Here is a 22,870-nt window from a genome sequence, read left to right as displayed (position 1 = left end):
AACCCAAATGTCCACCAAAGGGTGAACGAATAAAGAAACCATAGTATATCCATATAATGTAACACTATTCAGCATTAAGAAAGAATGAACTATTGATACACACAACAACAATGAAGAAACTCAAATAATTATACTGAGGGAAAGAAGTCAAAATGTCACCACCCCCCATCAAAAAAAAAACCTAATAGTAACTATGTACTGTATGATTCCATTCCTATAAAATTCTAGAAATGCAAACTTACCTGTAGTAACAGAAAGCAGGTCAGTGGTTGCCTGGGGATGAGGTAGTATGGGGGGGCAGGAGGGAGAAAAGAGAGTGGGGCACAAGCAAACTTTTGAGAGTGATGGACATGTTATTTATCTTGATTGCGATGATGGTTCACAGATACACACAGATGTCAAAACTTACCAGCTGTATACTTTAAATATGCACAATTTTTTGAATGTCAACTACATCTTAATAAAGCTTAAAAAAGGCATTATGACAACATTTATGGAATGGAACTATGTGTAAGTTATAGTATTTTTGATTATACTATCAAATTCATTCCTTGTTGGGTGGACACTATTAACTTCATTTTACAGTAAGATCTGTTAAGGTTGTTATTTATCCCAGGTTTCACAGTTAGAAAATGGTGAAGCTGGGATGTGAAGCCAGGTATCTCTGGTTCTTCTACCTACTGCTCAGACTGATTTGATTTTATAGAGGAAATATACCTGAGTTTGAGGTCATAATTCAAATATAAATAGGCATATAAAAATCTATGAGTTGATAACCAATGTCTGACTTTTTAACCTCTCTATTAAGTCTCAACTTAAAAACGCAAATCTACTTAGTAGAAACCCATTTCATTTCTCATCTCTTAGTTCTTCTACATCCTAGCTACACTATCTCTAATATAGCTACTATCTTAGTATTCTTAAAATGTTTATTCCTAAAACATACCATCCTGTGAATAGTGACATACCTTGAAGTAAGAAGAATTACATATTATTGCAATAATTTTAGTAATGAGAAGAAAAGTTATTAAAAAATAGACTTTCGTTACATATTTATAGTCAGTGTACATAGGAACACTTCTTTGAATCCAGGTTACTATCTATATTTGTCACATCTGGTGTAGACTGCAAACAACTTATCCTGCTATCTAATCTTTGGCACATTTATGATGTGTTGTTAATCCGAACATCTACTCTGCAATGTCATTTTATGTATTCACTTAATCTATTTAGGAACTCTAAGCACATTTAACCTGTTAAGAAGCCTAGATATCCACTGGCCATAGCAACATTTTTCTAGGTATATCTCCTAAGGCAAGGGAAACAAAAGCAAAAATAAACCAGTAGGACTATATCAAAATAAAAAGCTTTTGCACAGCAAAGGAAACCATTAACAAAACAAAAAGACGACCTACTGAATGGAAGAAAATATTTGCAAATGATATATCCAATAAAGCATTAATATCCAAAATATATAAATAACAACACAACTCAACACCAAAAAACCCAAACAATATGATTTAAAAACAGGCAGAGAACACGAATAAACATTTTTCCAAAGAAGACATATAGATGGCCAACAGGCACACAAAAAGAGGCTCAATATTACTCATCCTTAGGAAAATGTAAATCAAAACCACAATGAAGTATCACCTCACACTTGTCTGAAAGGCTAAAATAAAAAAGAGAAGAAACAACAAGTGTTGGAGAGGATGTGGGAAAAAAAAGGAATCCTCAATGCATTGTTGGTGGAAATGTAAATTGGTACAGCCACTGTGGAAAAGAGTATGGAGGTTCCTCAAAAAAACTAAAAATAGAAATACCATATGATCCAATAATTCCACTATTGGGTATTTACCCAAAGAAAACAAAAATACTAACTCAAAAGGATATATATACCCCTGTGTTTATTGCAGCATTATCTACAATTTAAAATAGTTAAGACACAGAAGCAACCTGCATGTCTATCAATTGACAAATGGATAAGGAAAATGTGGTATATATACATAATGGAATATTATGCAGTCATAAGAAAGGATGGGATCGTGCTATTTGAGACAACATGGATGGACCTCGAGGGTATTATGCTAAGTGAAAAAAGTCAGACTAAGAAAGAGAAGTATCATATAATTCCAATCACAAATAGAATCTTAAAAAAAATGAATAAACACACAAAAAGCAGAATCAGACCTATAAGTACGGAACTGATGGTTGCCAGAGGGGAGGGGAGTGAAATGTTGGGCAAAATGGGTGAAGGAGAGAGGGAAATACAGGCCTCTGCTTATGGTACGAGTAAATCACAGGAATAAAAGCAGAGCATAAGGAGTAGAGTCAGTGATACTTTAATAGCAATGCAATAAGGTAAGTACACCTGGGGTGAACACAGCATAAGGTATAAACTTGTCTAATCACTAAGTTGTACACCTCAAACTAATATAACATTGTGTGTCAACCATATTCCAAAAAAAAAAGAGGCTTAGATGTCCAATATTTTACTAAAATATTTTTCATCTATAATGTAATTTTTGTTTGTTTTTAAAATATTTTAAGTGTCCAAGGGTGCCTGGGTGGCTCAGCTGGTCAGGCGCCTATCTTTTGGCTCAGGTCATGATCTCAGGGTCCTGGGATTGAGCCCCACCTCTGGCTCCCTGCTCAGCGGGCAGTCAGCTTCTTCCTCTCCCTCTGCCCTTCCCCAGCTTGTGCTAAACACAATCTTAAAAAAAACTTTAAGAAACCCCAAGACTCAACAATTTGTTGAAAAGAATAAATGAAAACCATTATTGGCCAAGATTAGCTTTGTTTCAGTGTGGGAGTTATCTACATATACATTGCCTTTAAAACATTATGTGTTTCGGGTGCCTGGGTGGCTCAGTTGGTTAAGCGACTGCCTTCGGCTCAGGTCATGATCCTGGAGTCCCGGGATCGAGTCCCGCATGGGGCTCCCCGCTCGGCGGGGAGTATGCTTCTCCCTCTGACCCTCTTCCCTCTCATGCTCTGTTTCTCATTCTCTCTGTCTCAAATAAATAAATAAAATCTTTAAAAAAAACACAACAAAACAAAACAAAAAAAACATTATGTGTTTCCGTGGCTTGCATCCATTTTATGTATACATTGAGTACAGTGGGCATTTCTAACAATAATTGTGAATAAGAAGAGTATTACATGGCTACAACAACGGCCCTCACGAAACCTTCTGTTATACACATGCACTATTTTTTCCAGAAATTTCTTACAGAATTCTGTATCCCTTCTCCCCCTCAACCAGAAGCCCCCAGTGCATGAAAAGTTTAGACAAGTGTATCTTTCTTAGACATGGCCTATGTTGAGTTGAGTCACCTGCACCATAAATGGTGCTAAACCAAATTATGGTCAAAGAAAGAAGCATTTATAAATTGTAAGGAACTCTGTAGTCCGATTAGTTGAGGGTGTGAGCAAACAGCCATATATGCTGCTGTATTAACTCTGCTTCTGCATACAATTAGGTTTTTGAAAGGAACCGATAACAATGGTGTTTTTTCTTCTTTCTAGTAAGAGAGAGCATTTTAAAGTTTAAAGAACAGTTGGTAAAGGAACAAAAAGTACAATCCCTTTAAATAGTAAAAATAAGGCTACTGTTATTTAGAATTATGATGCAGCGGCAGCCAGTCCTCCTGTTAGCATTATGGGGAGGCACGGTGACAGCCATGGGACCCGCAAGAGAACTGAACACTTCGCCATGACGCACTGTGGGAACCGCTTTCACCCACAGGACGTCCACTTATTGTGGGCACTTTTTCTGCAAAGACTGCAAAGTGTTCGGGCGCCTGGGTGGCTCAGTTGGCTAAGCGACTGCCTTCGACTCAGGTCATGATCCTGGAGTCCCGGGATCGAGTCCCGCATCGGGCTCCCTGCTCAGCAGGGAGTCTGCTTCTCCCTCTGACCCTCCACCCTCTCATGCTCTCGCTCACTCTCTCTCTCTCAAATAAATAAAAATCTTTAAAAAAAAAAAAAAGACTGCAAAGTGTTCAATGTTGTAATGTTCAATGCAAAGTAAAGACCTCCTATTATTCAGAGAGCCTGTTCTCCATGAGAAAATGGTAAAGAAATTAAGTCTTCAGTGCCCACAGAGGACGGACTCTGTGAATGACCAGCTCATGCTCCTCACCATAGAATTAGTTATAACAACAGTATAAGTATTCAGCAATCATGTGACCATTACACTACTACTGTGTAATAAACACCACTGTGACTATTGCTGCTACTATAATAATTACTAAAGTAAACTGATACTGTTTAAACCCTTACAGATGTGATGAAATCCTCACAGTAACTTTGAGAGAGGTCCAATTATTTTCTGTCTTATTTTTTTATTTTTATTTTTTAAAGATTTTATTTATTTATTTGAGAGATCGAGAGAGCGCACAGAGGGAGAGGAAGAGGGAGAAGCAGGTTCCCTGCTCAGCAGAGAGCCCGCTGCCTGGATCCCAGGACTCTGGGATCATGACCTGAGCCGAAGGCAGATGCTCAACCAACTGAGCCACCCAGGTGCCCCTATTTTCTGTTTTAAAGACAAAGGAACAGAAGCTTAGAGATATTCGTAAATTGCCCAAGAGCATGCAGATAATGAAGTGGCAAAGTAGGATTCAAAGCAGATCTGCTTGAGTACCCTGAAAAAAATGTCTTACAGCATAAAACCAAAGGAGCCAAGTAATTCAAGTGCATGTGTGCCAGCAAATTTCAATCCAAATACCTTGTGAGAGTTTGGTTTTTCGCAAAACGGGGGGAGGTACAACACGGCTATGCTGGGGAAAGTTCCTCTTTACGTGATTTTCCTAAAATTTAGAACAACGGATGAACACCCTGCCTGCCTTACCCCCAACTTCATCTGCAAACCCGATTCAATGCCTTCGAGTCTCTTCCTTTGCACTGATTATTGTATTGTGAAGGCCTAAAGGCCGTGCAGACCCCAGAGAGATTTGTCATTGACTCTGCCTCTGGATACAAAGCAGTCTGAAAAAGTGTTTTAGCTTCTGACCTCAAGCAGTCTTTATCCAGAGTCAGCATTTGTTCTGAGGTTTGCTGGGCTATTATAATTTTAAAACTGTGTTAGAACTCTTTTGCCAGGAAACAGTTAAAATGTCACCATCAAAACCATAATGAAGGAGAACTTTCTTCTGCCTTGGAGAAGATGGAGTAGATACACTTTTACGTATTCCTCCTGAGAAGTACTACTTTACAAACCTCGCTGTTACATAGAGAACAAACAGAAGAAGAGTCTGAAGGTGGAGAAAAGAGAGCAGTCTGACCAGGGACCTTGGGACCTGAGGAAGGACATGGTACTGCGTGCTCTGGGTTTTCTTTCTGCTTCGGGTATCTCACACCTGGAGCTGAAGAAGCTGGCCAATTACACCAACAATTACAAACAACAAAAGTTTACTCTCTTTGGCCAAAGGATCAGATAAAGCAGTTTAGCAAGACAAAACTTTTAGTAATAACTGCTCTACTCCAGTTGAAGATCACAAAAAACTTTGGCCTCACCCACACCAAGTGGGGAGCTTAGACTTCCATGCTCACAAAGCTGTGCGGAGATGCCCTAATAACTTCCTTAGAGAAAGCCAAATCGGGAGCTGGTGATTTCATTGCCAAAGGTCAGTGTTAGTGAAGATAATATGGGGAACACGAACTTCGACCTCTGGCCATCATGAGTTAGCACCCTCCCTGCTTCCCCTGCCAAGTAGTATCACATAAAGCCAGCTAAAACAGAAGGTTTAAGTAAGATCCAGAGTCTTATAATAGAAAAATGTCCAGATTTCAATTACAAATCACTCATCATACCAAGAACCAGGAAGATCTCAAATTGAAAGAAAAAAGACAATTAATATATGTCAACATTGAGATAATAAAATGTTAGAATTCTCTGGCACAGCTTATGCAAAAATTAACTCAAAATGGTTCATGGACTTAAATGTTAAATATAAAACTCTAAAACTTTTAGGAAAAAAAACCTAGGAGATAAACTTTAGGATACAAGGCTAGACAAAAGAGTTCTTAGATTTGACATCAAAAGCATGATCCATAAAAGGAAAAACTGATAGAGTGGACTTCATCAATATTAAAAACTTTTGCAAAAGACCTTGTTAAGAGGATGAGGAAACAAGCTATGGAAAGGGAGAAAGTATTTATAAACCACATACTTATAAAGGACTACTATCTAGAATATATAAAGAACCATGAAAATTCAACAGTAAATAGCAATTCAGGTAGAAAATCAGAAAAACATGAAGAGACATTCCACCGAAGAGGATATATTGGTGACAAACAAGTATATGAAAAGATGTTCAGCATCATTAGCCATTAGGAAAATGCCAACTAAAATCACAATAAGATATCACTACCTATGTAACAGAATAGACCCCCCCCAACAACAAAAAAATGACAACACCAAATGCTGAAGAGGGTAGTGAGAAATTGGATCATTCATACATTGTGTACATGAGAATGTAAAGTTATATACCCACTATGGAAAACAGTTTGCCAGTTTCTTTAAAAATTAAACATGCAGTGACTCCTGGGTGGCTCAGTCAGGTAAGCATCTGCCTTTGGCTCAGGTCATGATCTCAGGGTCCTGGGATCGAGCATCATGGGGCTCCCTGCTCAGCGGGGAGTCTGCTTCTCCCTCTGCGCCTCTCCCCGCTGACGTGTGCTCTCTCTCTCTCTCTCTCAAATAAATAAAATCTTAAAAAAAAAAAACATGCAACTACCATACAATCCAACAACCACACTCCTAGGAATTTATCCTAGAGAAGTGAAGACTTAGGCTTACATAAAAACTGGCACAGAAACATTTATAGCAGCTTTGTTCATAATAGCCAAAATCTGGATACAACCGAGGTGGCCTTCAATGGATGATGGTTAAACACATTGTGGTACATCCACAACATGGAAACTACTGAGCAATAAAAAAGAATAAGATCTATAAATATATGTAATAACTTGGATGAATCTCCAGAGAATTATTCTGAGTTAAAGAAGAAAAGCTTATTACAAAAGGTTATCTACTGTATGATTTCATTTCTATAACATGCTTGAAATGACAAAATTATAAAAATGGAGAAGAGATTTGTGATTATCAGGGTTAAGGAGGAGGTGGAGATGGAAAGGAAATGGGTTTGACTATAAACACAGCATGGGGGATCCTTGGGGCGATGGAAATATTCTGTCTTGACTGTATTAATGTCAGTATCCTAGCTGTGATATTGTCCTATAGTTCTTAAGATCTTACCATTGTGGAAACTGGGTAAAAGCTGTTCTTACAACTCTGTAATAATTCTTACAACTGCATGTGACTCTATAATTATCACAAAATAAAAAGTTTAATTAAAAAAACATGAGAAAAAACAAAATAAAAAAAATTCAACATAAAAAACCCCAAACCTTCAAATCCATAATGAACCCCAACAATGTTGTTGCATTAAGCAACAACATGTTTTGAGCATTTACTTTGGACCAAGTAGTGCACTAAATACAAGAAGCCAACCCCAAGATGGAGGTACCACTTTTCACATGAAATTGAGAAATCTATCGTTTGCTCCTCTTTTCTTTAAATGAGGCAGTATGGCTATTCCATGTATTAGGAAGTTTTTTATACTATCTTTAACTTAGTTTGTTAAAAGAAAGAGTTTAACTTTATTTCCTCAGGTGAATCTCAGCTCTGAAAGCAGAGAAAATAAAATTCAACACAATTGTTTCTCCTGGAACAGTCAGGAGAACTTGGTAGGAGAGTCAGGGCAGACTCTTTATTTTTTTTAAGTAAAAGTAAAAATTATTTTCCTCAGGGGCTAGGCAAACATTCTTCTTTTTTTTTTTTTTTAAGATTTTATTTATTTATTTGAGAGAGAGAGACACAACGAGAGGGAACACAAGCAGGGGGAGTGGGAGAGGGAGAAGCAGACTCCCCACTGAGCAGGAAGCCTGATGTGGGGCTCAATCCCAGGACCCCGGGATCATGACCTGAGCTGAAGACAGACGCTTAACAACTGAGCACCCAGGCGCCCCATAGGCAAACATTCTTAAGACAAAGGTTCTATTGTGGATTATTTATAATGAGAATGGCAGAAGCTGACATTTTTGTAAATATATGAAAAGTACAGCATCTACTGCCATTTCTGATATTTGGAAGAATATGCTTAATCAGATCTAAAAAAACAAATTCTCGGTCAACTGAATGTGAGTTTTAAATAGAATCCATCCATCCATCCATCCATCCATCCATCCATCCATCTCTCTCTATAGACAAATACACACACATAAAAATATATACACATACATAAACTATCAGATACATTATTTCTTAATTTTTTATAAATCATGTTATATTACGCTCATAAAATAGTGGAGCTTGAAGGTTACTTAGAAACCACCATGTCAAACTTTCTCATTTCATAGCTAAGGAAACTGAAGCCTCCCCAGATTAAGATCCTTGCCATTCACAGTGAGAAATCCAGAATTAGAACTCAGAACACCTGACTCCTGTTTCTCTATTTCATTATCCTTATTTCCTCAAGCAATCTGATGGATAAAAAGAGAATGAAAAGTTATCATGAGGACTAGGGACACAGAATCATGGGCTAATTTAAACTGGGCAAAGTGAGAGCTAATAACAAATTTGGCTTTCTGAAATTAAACGTATCTTAAACCAAGATCTTTTAACAAACAGTGTTTTTTATCTTCATTCCCTAGTAAAATGTAAGTAACTCCATGTGTATTTGAAATACATATGGGTCACTCTCCCAAGGCCAGATTTCCCAGCTTCCTACAGCAACCCACTCTCAAAGTGACCGAAGCTTTCACAAGCACAACTATGCTCTGTTCCATGTGCCATTTGCTTTATGATCTTACAGTGACATCCTGGAATTGGAGCCTCATGGCAGAGCCGGACGGCTGAGGTCGACTGGTGATCTCCAATATGGTTCTCAGCAGGATGTCCAGCAGGCTGGCCACTATCACATCTATTTCCTCCAACACAGATTTCTCCTTAAGAGAAAAAAAATAAGGAGTTCAGGAAATGGTGGCTTAATATAGGTATTAATCTCTCTTTAATGGAAAAGGGGGAAAAAAACCTCACATTTCCAAATACAGAATCAAAAAGTCAGAGGATTCAAGAACTTGACAGAACTGGACCTCACCTACGTCACCTAAGTAAATGACCTTCTTTTACAGAAAACAAAGGCACAGAGAAGTTCACAGCTTACCCAAGAGTACCCAGCGAGGCTGTGCTGTGGCTACTGGACATACAAATGAAAAGGTGGGGTGACATCCTGGAAAGCACAGCAGATGAATTCAGAGCATCAGCTATGCACAGACCCGGTGTGTGATGGGGCCCAGGCAGTTGGCCTCTCTGAGTCGGATTCCTCACTGAAAGCCCTTCCTGGTTCCCAAAGTCCTTAGTTCTTCTGATTTCAGCTTGTGCTTACATATACTCTTCCCATCACTTGAGTTGCAAAGGTCATTTTCCAAAACTCTCTTTTAAGTGCAAACGACTATTCCTATAAAAATGATTTTTAGGAAATCCTCCATGTAAGATGAGCAAACAGCATTCAGTGTAGATGAACACCATGAGCTCCAGACTGGATCTAAGGTCAGTGGCCGTGGTGCTTCCCTAAAGCAAAATTAATACTTGTAGCCAAGTCCCCAGGACTTGAGAGAGAAACCCAAATTGCTCTGCACAGACTGAATGTAGTAGAGTTGGATTCTTATTATGCCTGCACAAGACAAAACTCTGTGTCCAAAGGCTCCTTACCAAGGAGATGGTCATTCCAAAAAAGAACCAGCCAAACAAACAAAAACTTTTACAAAGTGTGAGTTTGAAACTGCTTTTTGGCCAGGGTTTCATGATAAACTTTCTTACACTTGCAAGAAAACTACCATGGTTTCCCCCGCAGAGCAGAGTTTCTGTTTTGAGTTCATTATCAGGTAAGTCCAAAAGCTGACTGTAACTTCCAAACTGAAATAGACAGGAGAAATTTTTAAAAAGTCTTTTTCACTACTGTTGACAGTCGTTTTAAGTTTTCTGCAGTGAACCATCTCACTTAGCAGAATTACACAGGAAAGTTTTAAAGCAAAACTAACATTTCCCCCCTGTCATCACTCTTCTCCCCAGTCCCAGCCCAACTCTGAGGCCTGGCATCCTCGGGATGTGTTAAAATCAGTCGTCCTTCCCTGGGCAGGTCTCTCTTATTACATTTCTACACACAGAGCTTCTGACCTTTTCCTCTCAAGTACCAACTCTGTTTCCAGTGCTGGGGCCCTCTCTCCATTCCTTCCACTGGGGTTCACGCCAGCTCAACGCTGAGCCCTTCAGAAGGCGATCATAAGTAAGAGTGACAAACATGGGGAAACTGTAGCCGAGTAGTAGCAGGGAGGCAGAGAAACAAGAGTCCCAGCACTGCACTGGACCAGCTGTCAAAGACGAGTATAATGCCAACTCACAGCTGCAAACTGACAGAACGAGAACAGGATGTCCTTTACGTGTGAATTTCACATGAGTCCCGAGAGCCGTGGACATGAATACTCAAAGAGTTGTCCCCATTTCTAAGTAAGCATGTGATTTTTCTCTATTTGCCCTGCATCCTCTAATGCAACTGCGCTGTAGCAAGAGTCAGGTATACCCACAGGAATTCCCGAATCCTTAACAATTTAGTGATTACTGTTGTGGCTGAGTAATGACTATAGTGCAAGATACGCTCCTTGTCTCCTGGGGCTTTCCTCTGCTTCCACAACTTCTGCAGGGCAGGGCCCAAGGGCCATGGCCAAGTTCTGAGCATCACCACGCAGTCTTCCACAGAATGGGTCCAAAAAGACTTCACTTTGCAGGCAGTAATTTATTCTTGCCACAGAGTATTCATCATATCAAGATTAAAGACACATGTGGGAGGCTTTGAGATTTCTAATTTTTCTCACTGGGTATTCAGTTCTTTCTCGAAATACAAGTTTAGGAAACCCAGGTTATTTGGGGTTATAGCAGTCTTACAAGGTTAAAAAAAGGGATTTCAGAGGAAAAGCAAAATGTCCAACCCAGCTGGAAGTAAAAAGGAGAGTCTCAGAGGGTTACTCTTCAGTGTGGTTTCTCTGAAGACTTTAACATTTTTATTTCCAGAAGCCATTTGATGGGAACTACATACTATGACCTGTATTTACTTACTGAGCTATTTTTCTTGATGAGACAAAATACGTTGCTAAGGATACGTGCGCACATGATCAGGTCCTTCTGTTCTTGCAGGTGCATGTGGAGGTGATGTAACACGACAGGCAAGAGAATGTACCTGGAATCTGGAGAGAGAAGAAGCGTTAGTGTCACATCTGGGCAGTTCAAGCCAACCTCGTCCAAATCCTTACCTATTCTTTAATTGTAATTGTTAAATGACTAACACAGAGAGATAAAAGGTACATGACTGATGTTGAAAAACAGTGGTTCCTTTCCTCAATCCATGATTCCTGCACTCAAGAGGCCTTTGATTCTTGTGCTGAAATAGGTTATTTTTTTAATTGTTGTTTTACCTCCAAATATCTACATGGCATGCTTATCTGACCATTTTCTGATTTTTCATTGAGATTGACCATCTACTGACTTCTTATTATAGTAGATGAGAATTTAGTTTTTTTACCCTCTTTTCTTCTCCCCAGTCTCAAAAAAAAAAAAAATCTATCCATCTATCCTCTCACAAATTCAGGCTAAATTAACATTTTCTATTTGCTACGATTCTGATTTCCACTGCTTTGCACATGACCCCCCCCCCCACACACACACCGTTTTTGCTTCACTTTGGTTTATCTGTCTTTGAAAGCTTTCAGGAAATTATTCCTGGTAATTCAAAATTGCCTGATTGTGTACCTTGCCTTGGCCCTTGAAACCTATAAAATCATGTCCTTCAGCTCTGGGAACTTGCCTTGAAATACCTGTAGGATTATTTCCTTGTCTCTAGTTTTTCTGTCCTCTGTCTGGAACTCTGACTATATTTACATCATGAATGTCTTAAGCTATCTTCTTTTCTTGAGTGTTTTTTCATCCTTTTGTCCAACCTCCTTATCTTCCAGCTCTTCAACTTTCTTATTTCTGCTATTGCATGTTTAAGCTCCAAGAGTTCTTTCCTATTTCCAAGGCTGGTGTCACAGGTCTGTGCCCCCTGCGCCATCACACAAGTGCCTGTGCTCAGAAGGGCTCTACCCCTGGTTTCATGCTCTGTGCTCCCAGATGAAATCCCCAAAACTTTTCAAAGAAGAGGTATTGTATTTTCATTATGCAGCCACTCCTGTTTATTTCTTGAGTGATATTCTTTTATACCACGCTTCATGGATTTTTTTCTCTCTGGGTTAGTCAGAGACAGTTTTGTGATTTTTTTTTTCTCCTTGAATTACCTTTTTCTTTTTTAAAAGATTTTATTTATTTATTTGACAGAGAGAAAGAGAGAGAGAACAAGCAGGGGAAGTGGTAGGCAGACACAGAGGGAGAAGCAGGCTCCCTGCTGAGCAGGGAGCCTGATGTGGGGCTCGATCCCAGGACCCTGGGATCATGACCTGAGCTGAAGGCAGACGCTTAACTGACTGAGCCACCCAGGCACCCCTTGAATTATCTTTTTCTTTCAAGTTCTTCTTTCAAGTGTTTCTTCATTTTGGCCTCTGCTTTCACATTAAAGGTATTTCTACAAGTATCTGGTGATTGTTGGTTGTCTGTCTTTACAAGCAAGGTACTAAAATGCTAACTGGGGAAAAAAACCACAACTGTGCTCCTCAGAAAGCTTATGTACTAGTGAAGCTTCACAGCAGGGAGGGAAGGCATCCAGATGATCCAGATGTTTCATCAGGGGACCCCAAAAATTCAGAATCTGAGATCTTTTTTTTTTTTTTTTTTAATGTTATGACCCAGATGTCTTTTTTTTGGACTGGTCACTTTCTCTACAGATTGGAATGTGGCAATCTCCTCTCTGGAAACCATCATCTTTTAGTCATTTGAAATCAAGAAAGGAAGGGGCAGGTAGGGGTCTCTCTGTTTAACTGTGAGGCCCCATTTATGGTGTGGATCCCGTTCTCAAATTTAGCAGTGTCTGATCTCCTGAATCTATTCATATCTCATTTACTTTCTTTAGAGAGTGAACTTCCCATTTTTGGATTAATTAGAGAAGGAGGCAGGGGCAGGGTACTAACTATTCCTTCTAAGGACTTTTTTTTATCCAATTTTCATATTTCCAGCACCTTTAATCTTCAGATATCTGGTATTTTCTTTTTATTTTCATAATTTTTCTAAAGCTTATCTATCTTTTTTAGTAATCTCTATACCCAACGTGGGGCTTGAACTCATGACCCTAAGATCAAGAGTTGCATGCTCTTCCAACTGAGCCAGCCGTGCCCCTGGATAACTGGCATCTTCCATTCCTGATCCTTTCTGAAACCACCCTGAGCCGTCTGCAGTTCCGTGGAGTAAACGAGTTTGTTCCTTGGCTCTACTCTAACTCCACACACCTGTGTGTGTCAGCCTTCTCTTGTCTGCTGTCACCTGCCACTCAACTTGGTAAAAACTGTTGGTATTTATGTGTTATCTCCTCTCCCATGCTCCTAAACTTGTGAGATTACACATTTCTTTTTTTTTTAAAAAATTCCTTTACCAACCATAGATACAAAAATGCTTTTTACAACTTCAGCAAATCAATTCTAGCAACATGTAAAATACATAGTACTTTATGATCAGAGACGCTTATCTTAAAAGCAAGGTTTGTTAAACATCTGCAAATCATACTTGCATACTTTCATCAGGTAAGAAAGCTAAATATAGTCCATTCTTGTTATTCATGCTAGGTAAGGTCTAACAAGACACTGGGAACAATGAAACAGCAAATAATGTATCATTTCTCCTAGAAGCAATATACATATAGATACAATACACATTCCACATTGATGACAGTATTAAATCCTAAGAACAACTCATCCGGTCAGATTCTACTTTCTTTATATTACAGAAGAGAAAGAGATGTTCAGAAGCGTTAAGTGACTTGCCTGAGGCCACCCCACTAAGAGGGGCCACAGGTGGGATTCAAACTATGCAGTGGCCCCAGAGCTTGAGCTTCTTGCACTGAGCTGCACTGCCCCCTGCTGCTCCATCCTGTAGTTAACCCTGCGTGAGGGTGGGAAGGAAGGCAGAGCGTTGCCTTGTCTGATCTCAGGTGGGAGTGTGTGCACTGGGCTGCTCAAAGTTTTCACTGCTCTGTGCATGGCTGCAAATGAACGTGAGAGCGTCACAAGTATGATTCTGAGGTTACAAATACATTTTAGTACCTGAATCCATAAATAGTGAATTTTGACTGTACAAGTATCATTCCTCCATTACTGGAAGTCTTATATTGATCCCTACTTTGTCATTAAATAGGTATTTGAAATAGAAAGGTAACTGACTCATGCAGTATTTATTTCAATCGTTTGGAAAAGTAACAAGTAATTATGATTATCGTCCTGAGTGTTTGCTTTTCAACAGGATATCATAAGCACAAAATTACTGTCTATTGTGTGCCCATAATGGTCATGTTATTTGTGGATGTGCCCACTTGCAAATGCCCTAGCCCCTTTCCCTGATCTGCTTGGTTTTTTAAAAGATGTCAATTTAGATGGATTATTCTTGATTTATTAAAACCCATGTGTCTTATAAATAGTTGCATAAATTATAATTCAACTAGACTCACTCAAGAAAAAATGTACAGCTTAAATAACACTATACCTAATAAAGAAACCGAACTTGTAGTTAAGAACCTTTCCACAAGAAAAATGCCAGGCACAGATGACGTCTATGAATTCTACAAAGTATTTATGGAAGAAATCACATCAAGTCTACAAAAATTCTCCCAGAAAATAGAACAGAGAACACAACTAACTCTTTTTATGAGGCCAGCATTATTGATGCCAAAATTAGTCAGAGGTATTACAAGACAAGAAAACTATAGATTGCCATCTCTCATGAACACAGATGCAAAAATCCTTATAAAATTTTAGCAAAATAAATCTAGTTTTATATATATATATATAAACATATATATATATAAACATAATAAACAGGGTTAATCATGAAGGCAGGTTTGGTATAACATTTTAAAGTCAATCAATCAATATTAATTCACCATATTAACAGATGTAGGAAAAAAAAAACATGCAAAATTCAGCATCCATCCCTGATAAAAACTGTCAGAAAGCTAATAATAGAAGGTGATTTTCCCAAATTGATAACAAGCCTTAATGAAATGCCTACTTTTATTTTATTTTTATTTATTTATTATTTTTTTAAAGATTTTATTTATTTGAGAGAGGAAGAGCATGAGTGGGGGGTGGGATGGGGAGGGCAGAGGGAGAGGGAGAAACAGACTCCCTGCTGAGCAATGCCAAGGAAAGGCTCAATCCCGGGACCCTGGGATCATGACCTGAGCCGAAGGCAGACGCTTCACTGACTGAGCCACCCAGGTGCCCCTGAAATGCCTACCGTTAGCTAACATAATACTTAATAGTGGAAGATTGAATGCTTTCTCTTTAAGATCAAAATGAAGGCAAGGATGGCCAACCTCACCAACTCAATTCAACACTGTAGTAGATTCCTAGCCAGTATAAGATACTTCCATAGGTAAAAGAATATATGATTCTGTATCCTAATAAAAATCATAGGGAATGCAAAATATTTGCAATTGGAAAAGTGCCATTATCAGTGTTCACATGACTTCTCTTATTGGTTTATCAACACGAGGGGGTTTGGCCTTAGGTTTAGCATTAAAACAAATCACAAAAGGCACTGCCTTCTTCACTTCCGCCAACATAGATCATTAAAATCCGAACTTGTGAAATAATTCACGGCAGGCTTCCTTTAAACAGGAAGCCTGACCGGAAAACTTAAATACTCATTTATAAATCAATTACTTGACAAAAAGAACCAAGGAAAAGAATCTAAAAAATTACATGACAGGAGTCACTGCCTGGTGATGATTCATTAGGAAAGAAGATAAAGCTTATCTGATATGTTCCTGCAGCCAACTGATTTTGATTTCTAAAAATTCAATTTGCAACCAACTGTTAAGAGAATATCTCCTGCACAAAATGTAAGGTAGACAAATAATTCGTGTGTGGTGTGCATAAAAAGAAATGTATGACTACCTAAACAGATTTGCTTTTTCTCCATTATTAGGGCAATGTCAGCCAATGCAAATGATACAATCGGTGGGTAAATGCCAAACAAGCTGACTGGTTAAAATGCTAATTCTTACCTTTAAAAGGAAACACCTGGACTCATCAAGCAAGACCAAAGAAAAAAAAGAAAACCCACAGTTGGACAGGCACTAACTTTCCATACATTTAACAACAGAATCTGTTACACAGTTTGTCCTTGAAAGGGTCAACACGCTCATATTCCACATCTCAGAGGAAGCTCACTGTATTATGTATCTCATTGAGTGTATAAAGGAGTGACTCTCATTTCCTTTTTATTTTGTCCATACACACTTGAGTAGGTAAAGCCTGCTCCCATCAGTAATTCTCAGTGGGTGTGGGGCGAGGAAGGAGGAGAAGCAGCTGTGAAAAGCTGGCCGATTTCCTGCTTGAGGTTCATTGAAGGAAGTCACAGACTGGTCTTTACCTCCTCTACCAACAAAGACTTAGACAAGGATCCTGGAAGTCAGCATTGCTCCACAGAGGAGCAGGGTCAAGGAGTCCTGCGGTGCCATGCATGGGTGCCGGTCGCTGTCCACACCGCGGCGCAGCATGGGCTGGACACTAGCAGGCCAACCACTGCCCCTGCTCCCAGACAGCCCAGGAGGGGGACATTATAAAGGCGGTGGGCAGCGACCAGCCGGAGGCAGAGCTGCTGGCTGCGAGAAGTAGCGACATGACAGAACACCTGAATTCAGAGCTAGGTTGGGTCCTGGTGATCAAAGCCACAAGTAACCGAAACGCCAATGTCACAGACAGCAACAAAATGAGTCTTTCACACACTGGAGGACAGACAACCCTCAGAATGGAAAGGACAGCACACAGTGCAGGGGCTACGTTCTCCTGCAGACAATGTCAGGACCACAGAGTTATGACAGGAGAGGCCGAAGGATATCTCTCACCCGGATTTCATCCCACCCTGGATGCCTCCACCATGGGGAGCCCTTCCTAAAGCAAACTAGATGCTATGAACACTTGTTACCTTTATCCATTGCGCTCAGCTTCTGGTCTGGGCCTCCCACTGCCCAAGCTGTTCTGTTGTCATATTCATGCTCATCCTTTTCCAGTAAGATTTTTTTTTATACACATTTATTTAATACCTGTTGCTGCTCAATCCTGATCCCGAATGCATGACCCACCAGGTAGTATTCAGTCATGAAACTTCTACTGAACACCTACCATGCACCAGGCACAGTTCTGGAAGCTGGAGAGATCCCTGTGATCAGAACAGATAAAGTCCCTGGCCTTGGAAGTCTTCCTTCTGGAGCAAGGGATGAAGACAGACTTTAAATGACTAAAACCCAATTCTTTATTCAGTTCCAGCCATGTTAGGTGTTCCAAGAAGCAAAAAACAAAACAAGCATGAGAGAGAGAGCTGAGTAATCAGGACAGAGAGGAGATGCCTGAGAAAATGAGAGTTAAACTGAGCCCAGCAGGGTGAAGGGGGATCACCTGGGATTGGAGAGGAGCAGGAGAGCGTGGGTTCAAGCAGAGAGTGAAGCATTAAGAGACGGGATCAGGGAGATGGGCAGGGTGAGGTCACGGGGCCTGAAAGATCAATTCTCTTCTGTGTCCTCAAAACAGAGCACAACCAGGGGATGTGAGCAAGGGAGCTGGGAGGGACATCATCTGGTGTGAGTTTCCAGAAGGGAACTCTGGCTGCACAGATGGATGGGAGAAGGGAAAGGGAAGCAAGGATGGACAAGCCTGAGGGAGTGCGGGCAAGGCGGCAGTGTGGAATGGACCTGTGGCAGGCTGGGGGATAAGCGGGTCTGCCAGATATGAGACGCTGTGGAGGCCCAAGAGTAGTCTCAGGAGAAGAGATGAAGGGCAGAAGGGAGAAGAGGGTTTCCAGGACAGCTCTGAGCTTTCTCAGGCTTGGTGCTGCCATAGACTGAGACAGGAGGAGCTTGCTTGGAGGGATCAGAGGTTTGAGGGGCCAAGGACAGACGGCTACTCAGGTTTGGAGCCTTAGAGGAGAGATCTGGCCTAGAAATACAAATGTGAAAGTCGTGTCAGCACATGGGACACAAACCCAGGTGAAGGAGGTGGGATGAACCCCAATTCTCATTCAGGCCTCCCTGCTACGCAGCACCTCCTTCCCTTCCCAAATCACAACTGCTGCACCTTATGCATCCTAATTCCTTTCTCGAAGTCAGCTTTCATGGTAGACCATCAGCAGACTGAGGGCAAGAACTAGATGTTTCCCTTGCTACAAACATCTCTAACATCATACCTGGCGTGGGTTCTGCCCACAGTACACATTTGCTGAATGAGTGAACAACACCACGAGTCTACTGGATATGAGGGGCAGCTGAAACAGAGATCCCTGTGTCTTCATGCTTCCACACGGCTAAAACGGGAGGAGAGTAGGATGCACATTCTCAGGGTCTGGCTTACAATGACTCCCTCTGCTGGTCCTTGCCCTGAGCCGCCAGGGGAATGCAGCTACTCCCAATCCTTCACCATAAAGAGTGCAACTGTTCATGGAAATGAAACCAAGACACACATCCCGGCCCTGATTTCCCCTGAAAATCAGTGTCGGTGTGGATGAGTGACATGTAAGGAATGAGAAGATATAGCTTTCAACCGTTCCCCAGTAATGTGCTTGCTCATGCCAATCAGTATTGAAAAGTTCAGAAAAAAAGATAAGAAAACAGTTTAAATTGGGCCTTGACGTTTACATTTATTTTCACACAGATAAAACTTAGGGTCGACTATGATTTTGGTGATGCTTCCTCCCCAAACTCTATACTTCAGAACGACTCTTTCTGCCATTGCCAAAGCGGTCTTCTCCAAAATTTAGACCCTTTCCTGGCCCTCAGGAAACAGAAAGAATAGAATTGTGAGGAGAAAGTGAAAATGAGTTGTTCAATTTTTACACTTTAAATATGTCTGCCTGGACCCCAGACGACTTAGACATCAAATATCAATCTACATAGATTCTAAATCTTAGCACTGGCCTTCAGGTTTGACCAGATGTCCTAAACTCTGACCCTGGGGCGTGACTAGGTTGGGGGTGGGGGGGCGCATGATTCTGCCTGGCTGTGGAATGGCTCCAGCCCTGAAGTTGCCCACGGACCCTCAACTCAACCTGGCTTCAATCTTCTTATGACTTTTGTCATTCCCTTCTTGTGGTGTTGACTATGTGTCTCTCTGTCTTTTCTCTATATTAATTTCTAATCTAAGCTCAACCAGGAGTATTCTATAGTCATGCTGGTGCCTAAGCATGCTTCCTCTGCCTTTTTTTTTCTCCTTGGAATTTTTGCCGATTTTTATGCATCAACCTGACTGTGCCACGGGGTACCCGGATATTTGGTTAAACATTATCCTGGGTGTGTCTGTGAGAGCATTTCTGGATGAGATTAATATTGGAACTGGCAGCCTGAGTAAAGCAGATTGCCCCCCTCAAAGTGGGTGGATCTCATCCAATGCACTCAAGGCCTGAATAGAACCAAAGGAGATAAAATGGAGAATTTGCTCTCTCTGCCTCTCTTTGAGCAGACATCAGTCTTCTGCCTTCTCAGACCTGGACTAGAACTTTCACCACTGACTCTCTCAGGTCTCCAGCTGACCAACTGCAGATGTTAGGAATTCTCAGCCTCCATCATCACTTGAGCTCATTCCTCATAAGAAATCTTGTACATACACACACACACACACACACACACACACACACCCATCGGGTCTGTTTCTCTGGAGAACTCTAACACAGGATTCGAGCACAAAGACAACTGTTAGAACTATTTGTCTTTCCTAGGGAGCTTATAACATCAAGTCTTTTTTTCTAAAATGTTCTAAAATTTGTTTTCTTAAAAGTGTGGGTCAACTGTACTCTGTACTCCTCTCCCTGGATAATATCAACTCTCAGAAAATAAGGTCACTTTCTCAGATTCTTCTCACTTCTATCTCACTAACCATTTCCTTGCTGATCAGAATTAAGCTCAAAGTAGCAACTGTCTTCACCATAGTCTATGTTCTGAGAAATAGGAACTGTCAAAAACTATGTATTTGATCTTTGATGATGTATCCAGTTGATACCCTGTAATGTCCTTATCTCTACTTTATCTTGTCCTAGTTTAGATTTATAATTTTAAGTCAGGAAAGTGTCATTTGTAACATCCTTCTAGCTAAGATGTATACGCTCACAAGCGCAGTGCTCTGAGTCTCATTTTTAAAACTTTTAATCCATAGATAAAACTCATAGATTTCTAAGTGTCTTTTTTTCCCTTCATATATGCAGGTGAGCTATCACAAGCTTTAGACCCTGTCTGTTTCACCCATATGGGACAGACAGAATAATGATCTCCCGAAGATGTCCATGCCTTAATTCCCAGAACATGGGAATACGTAAGGGCAATACAGACTCTGCAGAAGTACTTAAATTAAGGGTCTTGAGATGATGAGATTATCCTGGATTATATGGATGGGCCCAATAGAATCACAGGGGTCCCTGAAGATGGAAGAGTCAGAGTCAGAGAGAGATCTGGCGATGCTCCACTACAGGGTTTAAAGATGAAGGAAGGGGCCACGAGCCAAGGAGTGCAGGTGGCCCCTACAAACTGTAAAAGGCAAGAAAAGAGATCCTCTCCTAGACCACAAAGGAATGCAGCCCTGAGGACACCTTAATCACCTTAATTTTAGCCCAGGGAAAAGCATTTTGGACTTCTGCCCTCCGGAATTGTAAGATACAAAGTTTATGTTGTTTTAAACCATTACATTTGTAGTAATTCTTACAGTACCAATAGAAAACTAACACCAGGTACCTGGTCTGGACCTCTACCCCCTACACTTCGCACCTCTGTTCCTAACCCTGGGGGAGGCCCTGACCACTGCAGAAGAACCTCTACGCCTCTGAGGAGCAGAGTTCGCAAACCACTGCAAGAAACATCCTTTCTTCAGGATGAGATGTTTTCCTGGGGAGAAATTAGAAGGTTTGAAATTTCTTTTATTTCCTGAAGTATCACTTCAGGGGGAAAAAAAAAAAACAAAAACAGAAACAAATGATCCATCAACAGGAGAAAAAATAAATTAACCAAGATAAATTCATTCAGAGTGGAATACCATCCAATAAAAAATAAACTAAAAAAATGAACTAGAGGTGTACCTAGTAGCTTGGATAAATATAAAAGTATATTAGTCAAAAAGAAGCACTCTATGGAATGACGTACAACATAATGTCATCATACAAAGACTAAAAGATGAAAGATATCTGAAAAGATGAAAAAAAGTTGTATTTTTATAGATACGTAATAAAGGCAGAGAAAATAGAAACAGGAATCTCTGATAGTGGGAATTTCTCTGAAGTAAGTAAATACACGCAAGAGGGCTTAAATATATCTGTAGTGACCAATTTCTTAATAAAAGACCCAAAGCAAATACCTGATACTGTTGAGATTTATTAATGATTTACTATCTTACACTCTGTTCTTGTATGTTTTAAAATGTTTTACAATAAAATAATGTAAAAAAAGCTTTTTTTACTATATTTGAAACCCTATTTCAAAAGTATTAATACGCACATATTGATTCATGTGGAAAGAGAATTCTCAGTAGAGTCCATTTTTAAAAGCTTATTTAGTGATAGTGATAGAAACTTCTTAAACTTTAAAATGAGACTGGTATTTTATTTCAGGAAAAACTAGAAGAAAACAAAGGCAGTGGAATTTAATAACAGATACTATGACAAAATGAATTTAGTAACTGGTCACTTGCTATTAGGATAAAATAAAAAATGACAATACATCAAAACTTTCACTCAGTTTCAGAACACAAATTGATGGAAACATTTTAAGAACAAAAGAGACAAACACGTAAGGATCATATCAGGTCCCTATAAGCATCTCTGAAAGAAAATGTTAAATTTTGTTGAACAAAAAAAATAAAATCTAGGGCACCTGGGTGGCTCAGTCAGTTAAGTGTCTGCCTTTGGCTCATCATGATCCTGGGGTCCTGGGATCGAGCCATGCATCAGACTCCCTGCTCAGAGGTTAGCCTGTTTCTCCCTCTCCCTCTGCCTCTCTTCCTGGCTCGTGCTCTCTCTCTCTCAAATAAATAAATAAAATCTTAAAAAAAATAAAACCTATAACAAAAAAGTAAGCATGCCTGACATCAAAACTAGTTTGTGATTACAATCAATAATTTAATCATTAGGATTTTCATTCTTTCTAGAAATAAAGCTTTGATAGTCATGCTGCTGTATTTGGCTACTTAATAAATTTATTCTACTATCCAAACATACGAGGCTTTCTCAAAGAAAGGCATTTTCTGCTTCCTCTTCCTAACTGCTTCTGCTGACCTAGGACTACCCGGGGTAAGTAATGGCTTTCTGGAAACAATGTTTCATTCACAAGACTCACCACCCTACCTGGATTGGTATAAAGCTGGCTTTCCACGGTTTTGCCGATGCACTGCAGCTTCACGGCCTGCAGGGAGTCATCCACATGCACGATGGTCGGCAGACTGCCCAGGGTGTCCTGCACCAAGTTGGCCACTTCCCTGATATCAAAGAGCTTCAGGAGCTCTGAGTACACAGCTGGGAAGGAGCTCAGAAACACAGCCTTAAAAGGAAGAGATTTAAATCAACTCCCAAGATATAACCCGAGAAATTTGCTCTAAAATGTCAATGAGTTTAAGACTGTGATAAATAATTCTGAATGATAAC

General features: G+C 40.1%; 1 protein-coding gene across 7 annotated transcripts in view; it reads right to left on the bottom strand.

Moving 5' to 3' along the window:
• DOCK4 (dedicator of cytokinesis 4) overlaps positions 1–22,870 on the bottom strand; it is a 422,159-nt gene that overhangs the window by 103,673 nt on the left and 295,616 nt on the right. For all 7 annotated transcript variants that reach the window (XM_064575038.1, XM_064575039.1, XM_064575040.1 and 4 more), the window contains 3 exons: positions 22,574–22,766; positions 11,180–11,307; positions 8,878–9,012 (listed from right to left, as the gene is read on the bottom strand). In XM_064575038.1, coding sequence (XP_064431108.1) covers positions 8,878–9,012; positions 11,180–11,307; positions 22,574–22,766 — 456 coding nt within the window. The remainder of the gene's footprint in view (positions 1–8,877; positions 9,013–11,179; positions 11,308–22,573; positions 22,767–22,870) is intronic.

The sequence above is a fragment of the Mirounga angustirostris genome, unplaced genomic scaffold (assembly GCF_029215605.1).
Source record: "Mirounga angustirostris isolate CCGP_5_RB_7025 unplaced genomic scaffold, mMirAng1.0.hap1 SCAF_12, whole genome shotgun sequence".
In the NCBI taxonomy this organism is placed as follows: domain Eukaryota; kingdom Metazoa; phylum Chordata; class Mammalia; order Carnivora; family Phocidae; genus Mirounga; species Mirounga angustirostris.
The sequence above is the reverse complement of the archived record's forward strand: the minus strand, read 5'-3'. Positions and strand labels throughout refer to the sequence as shown.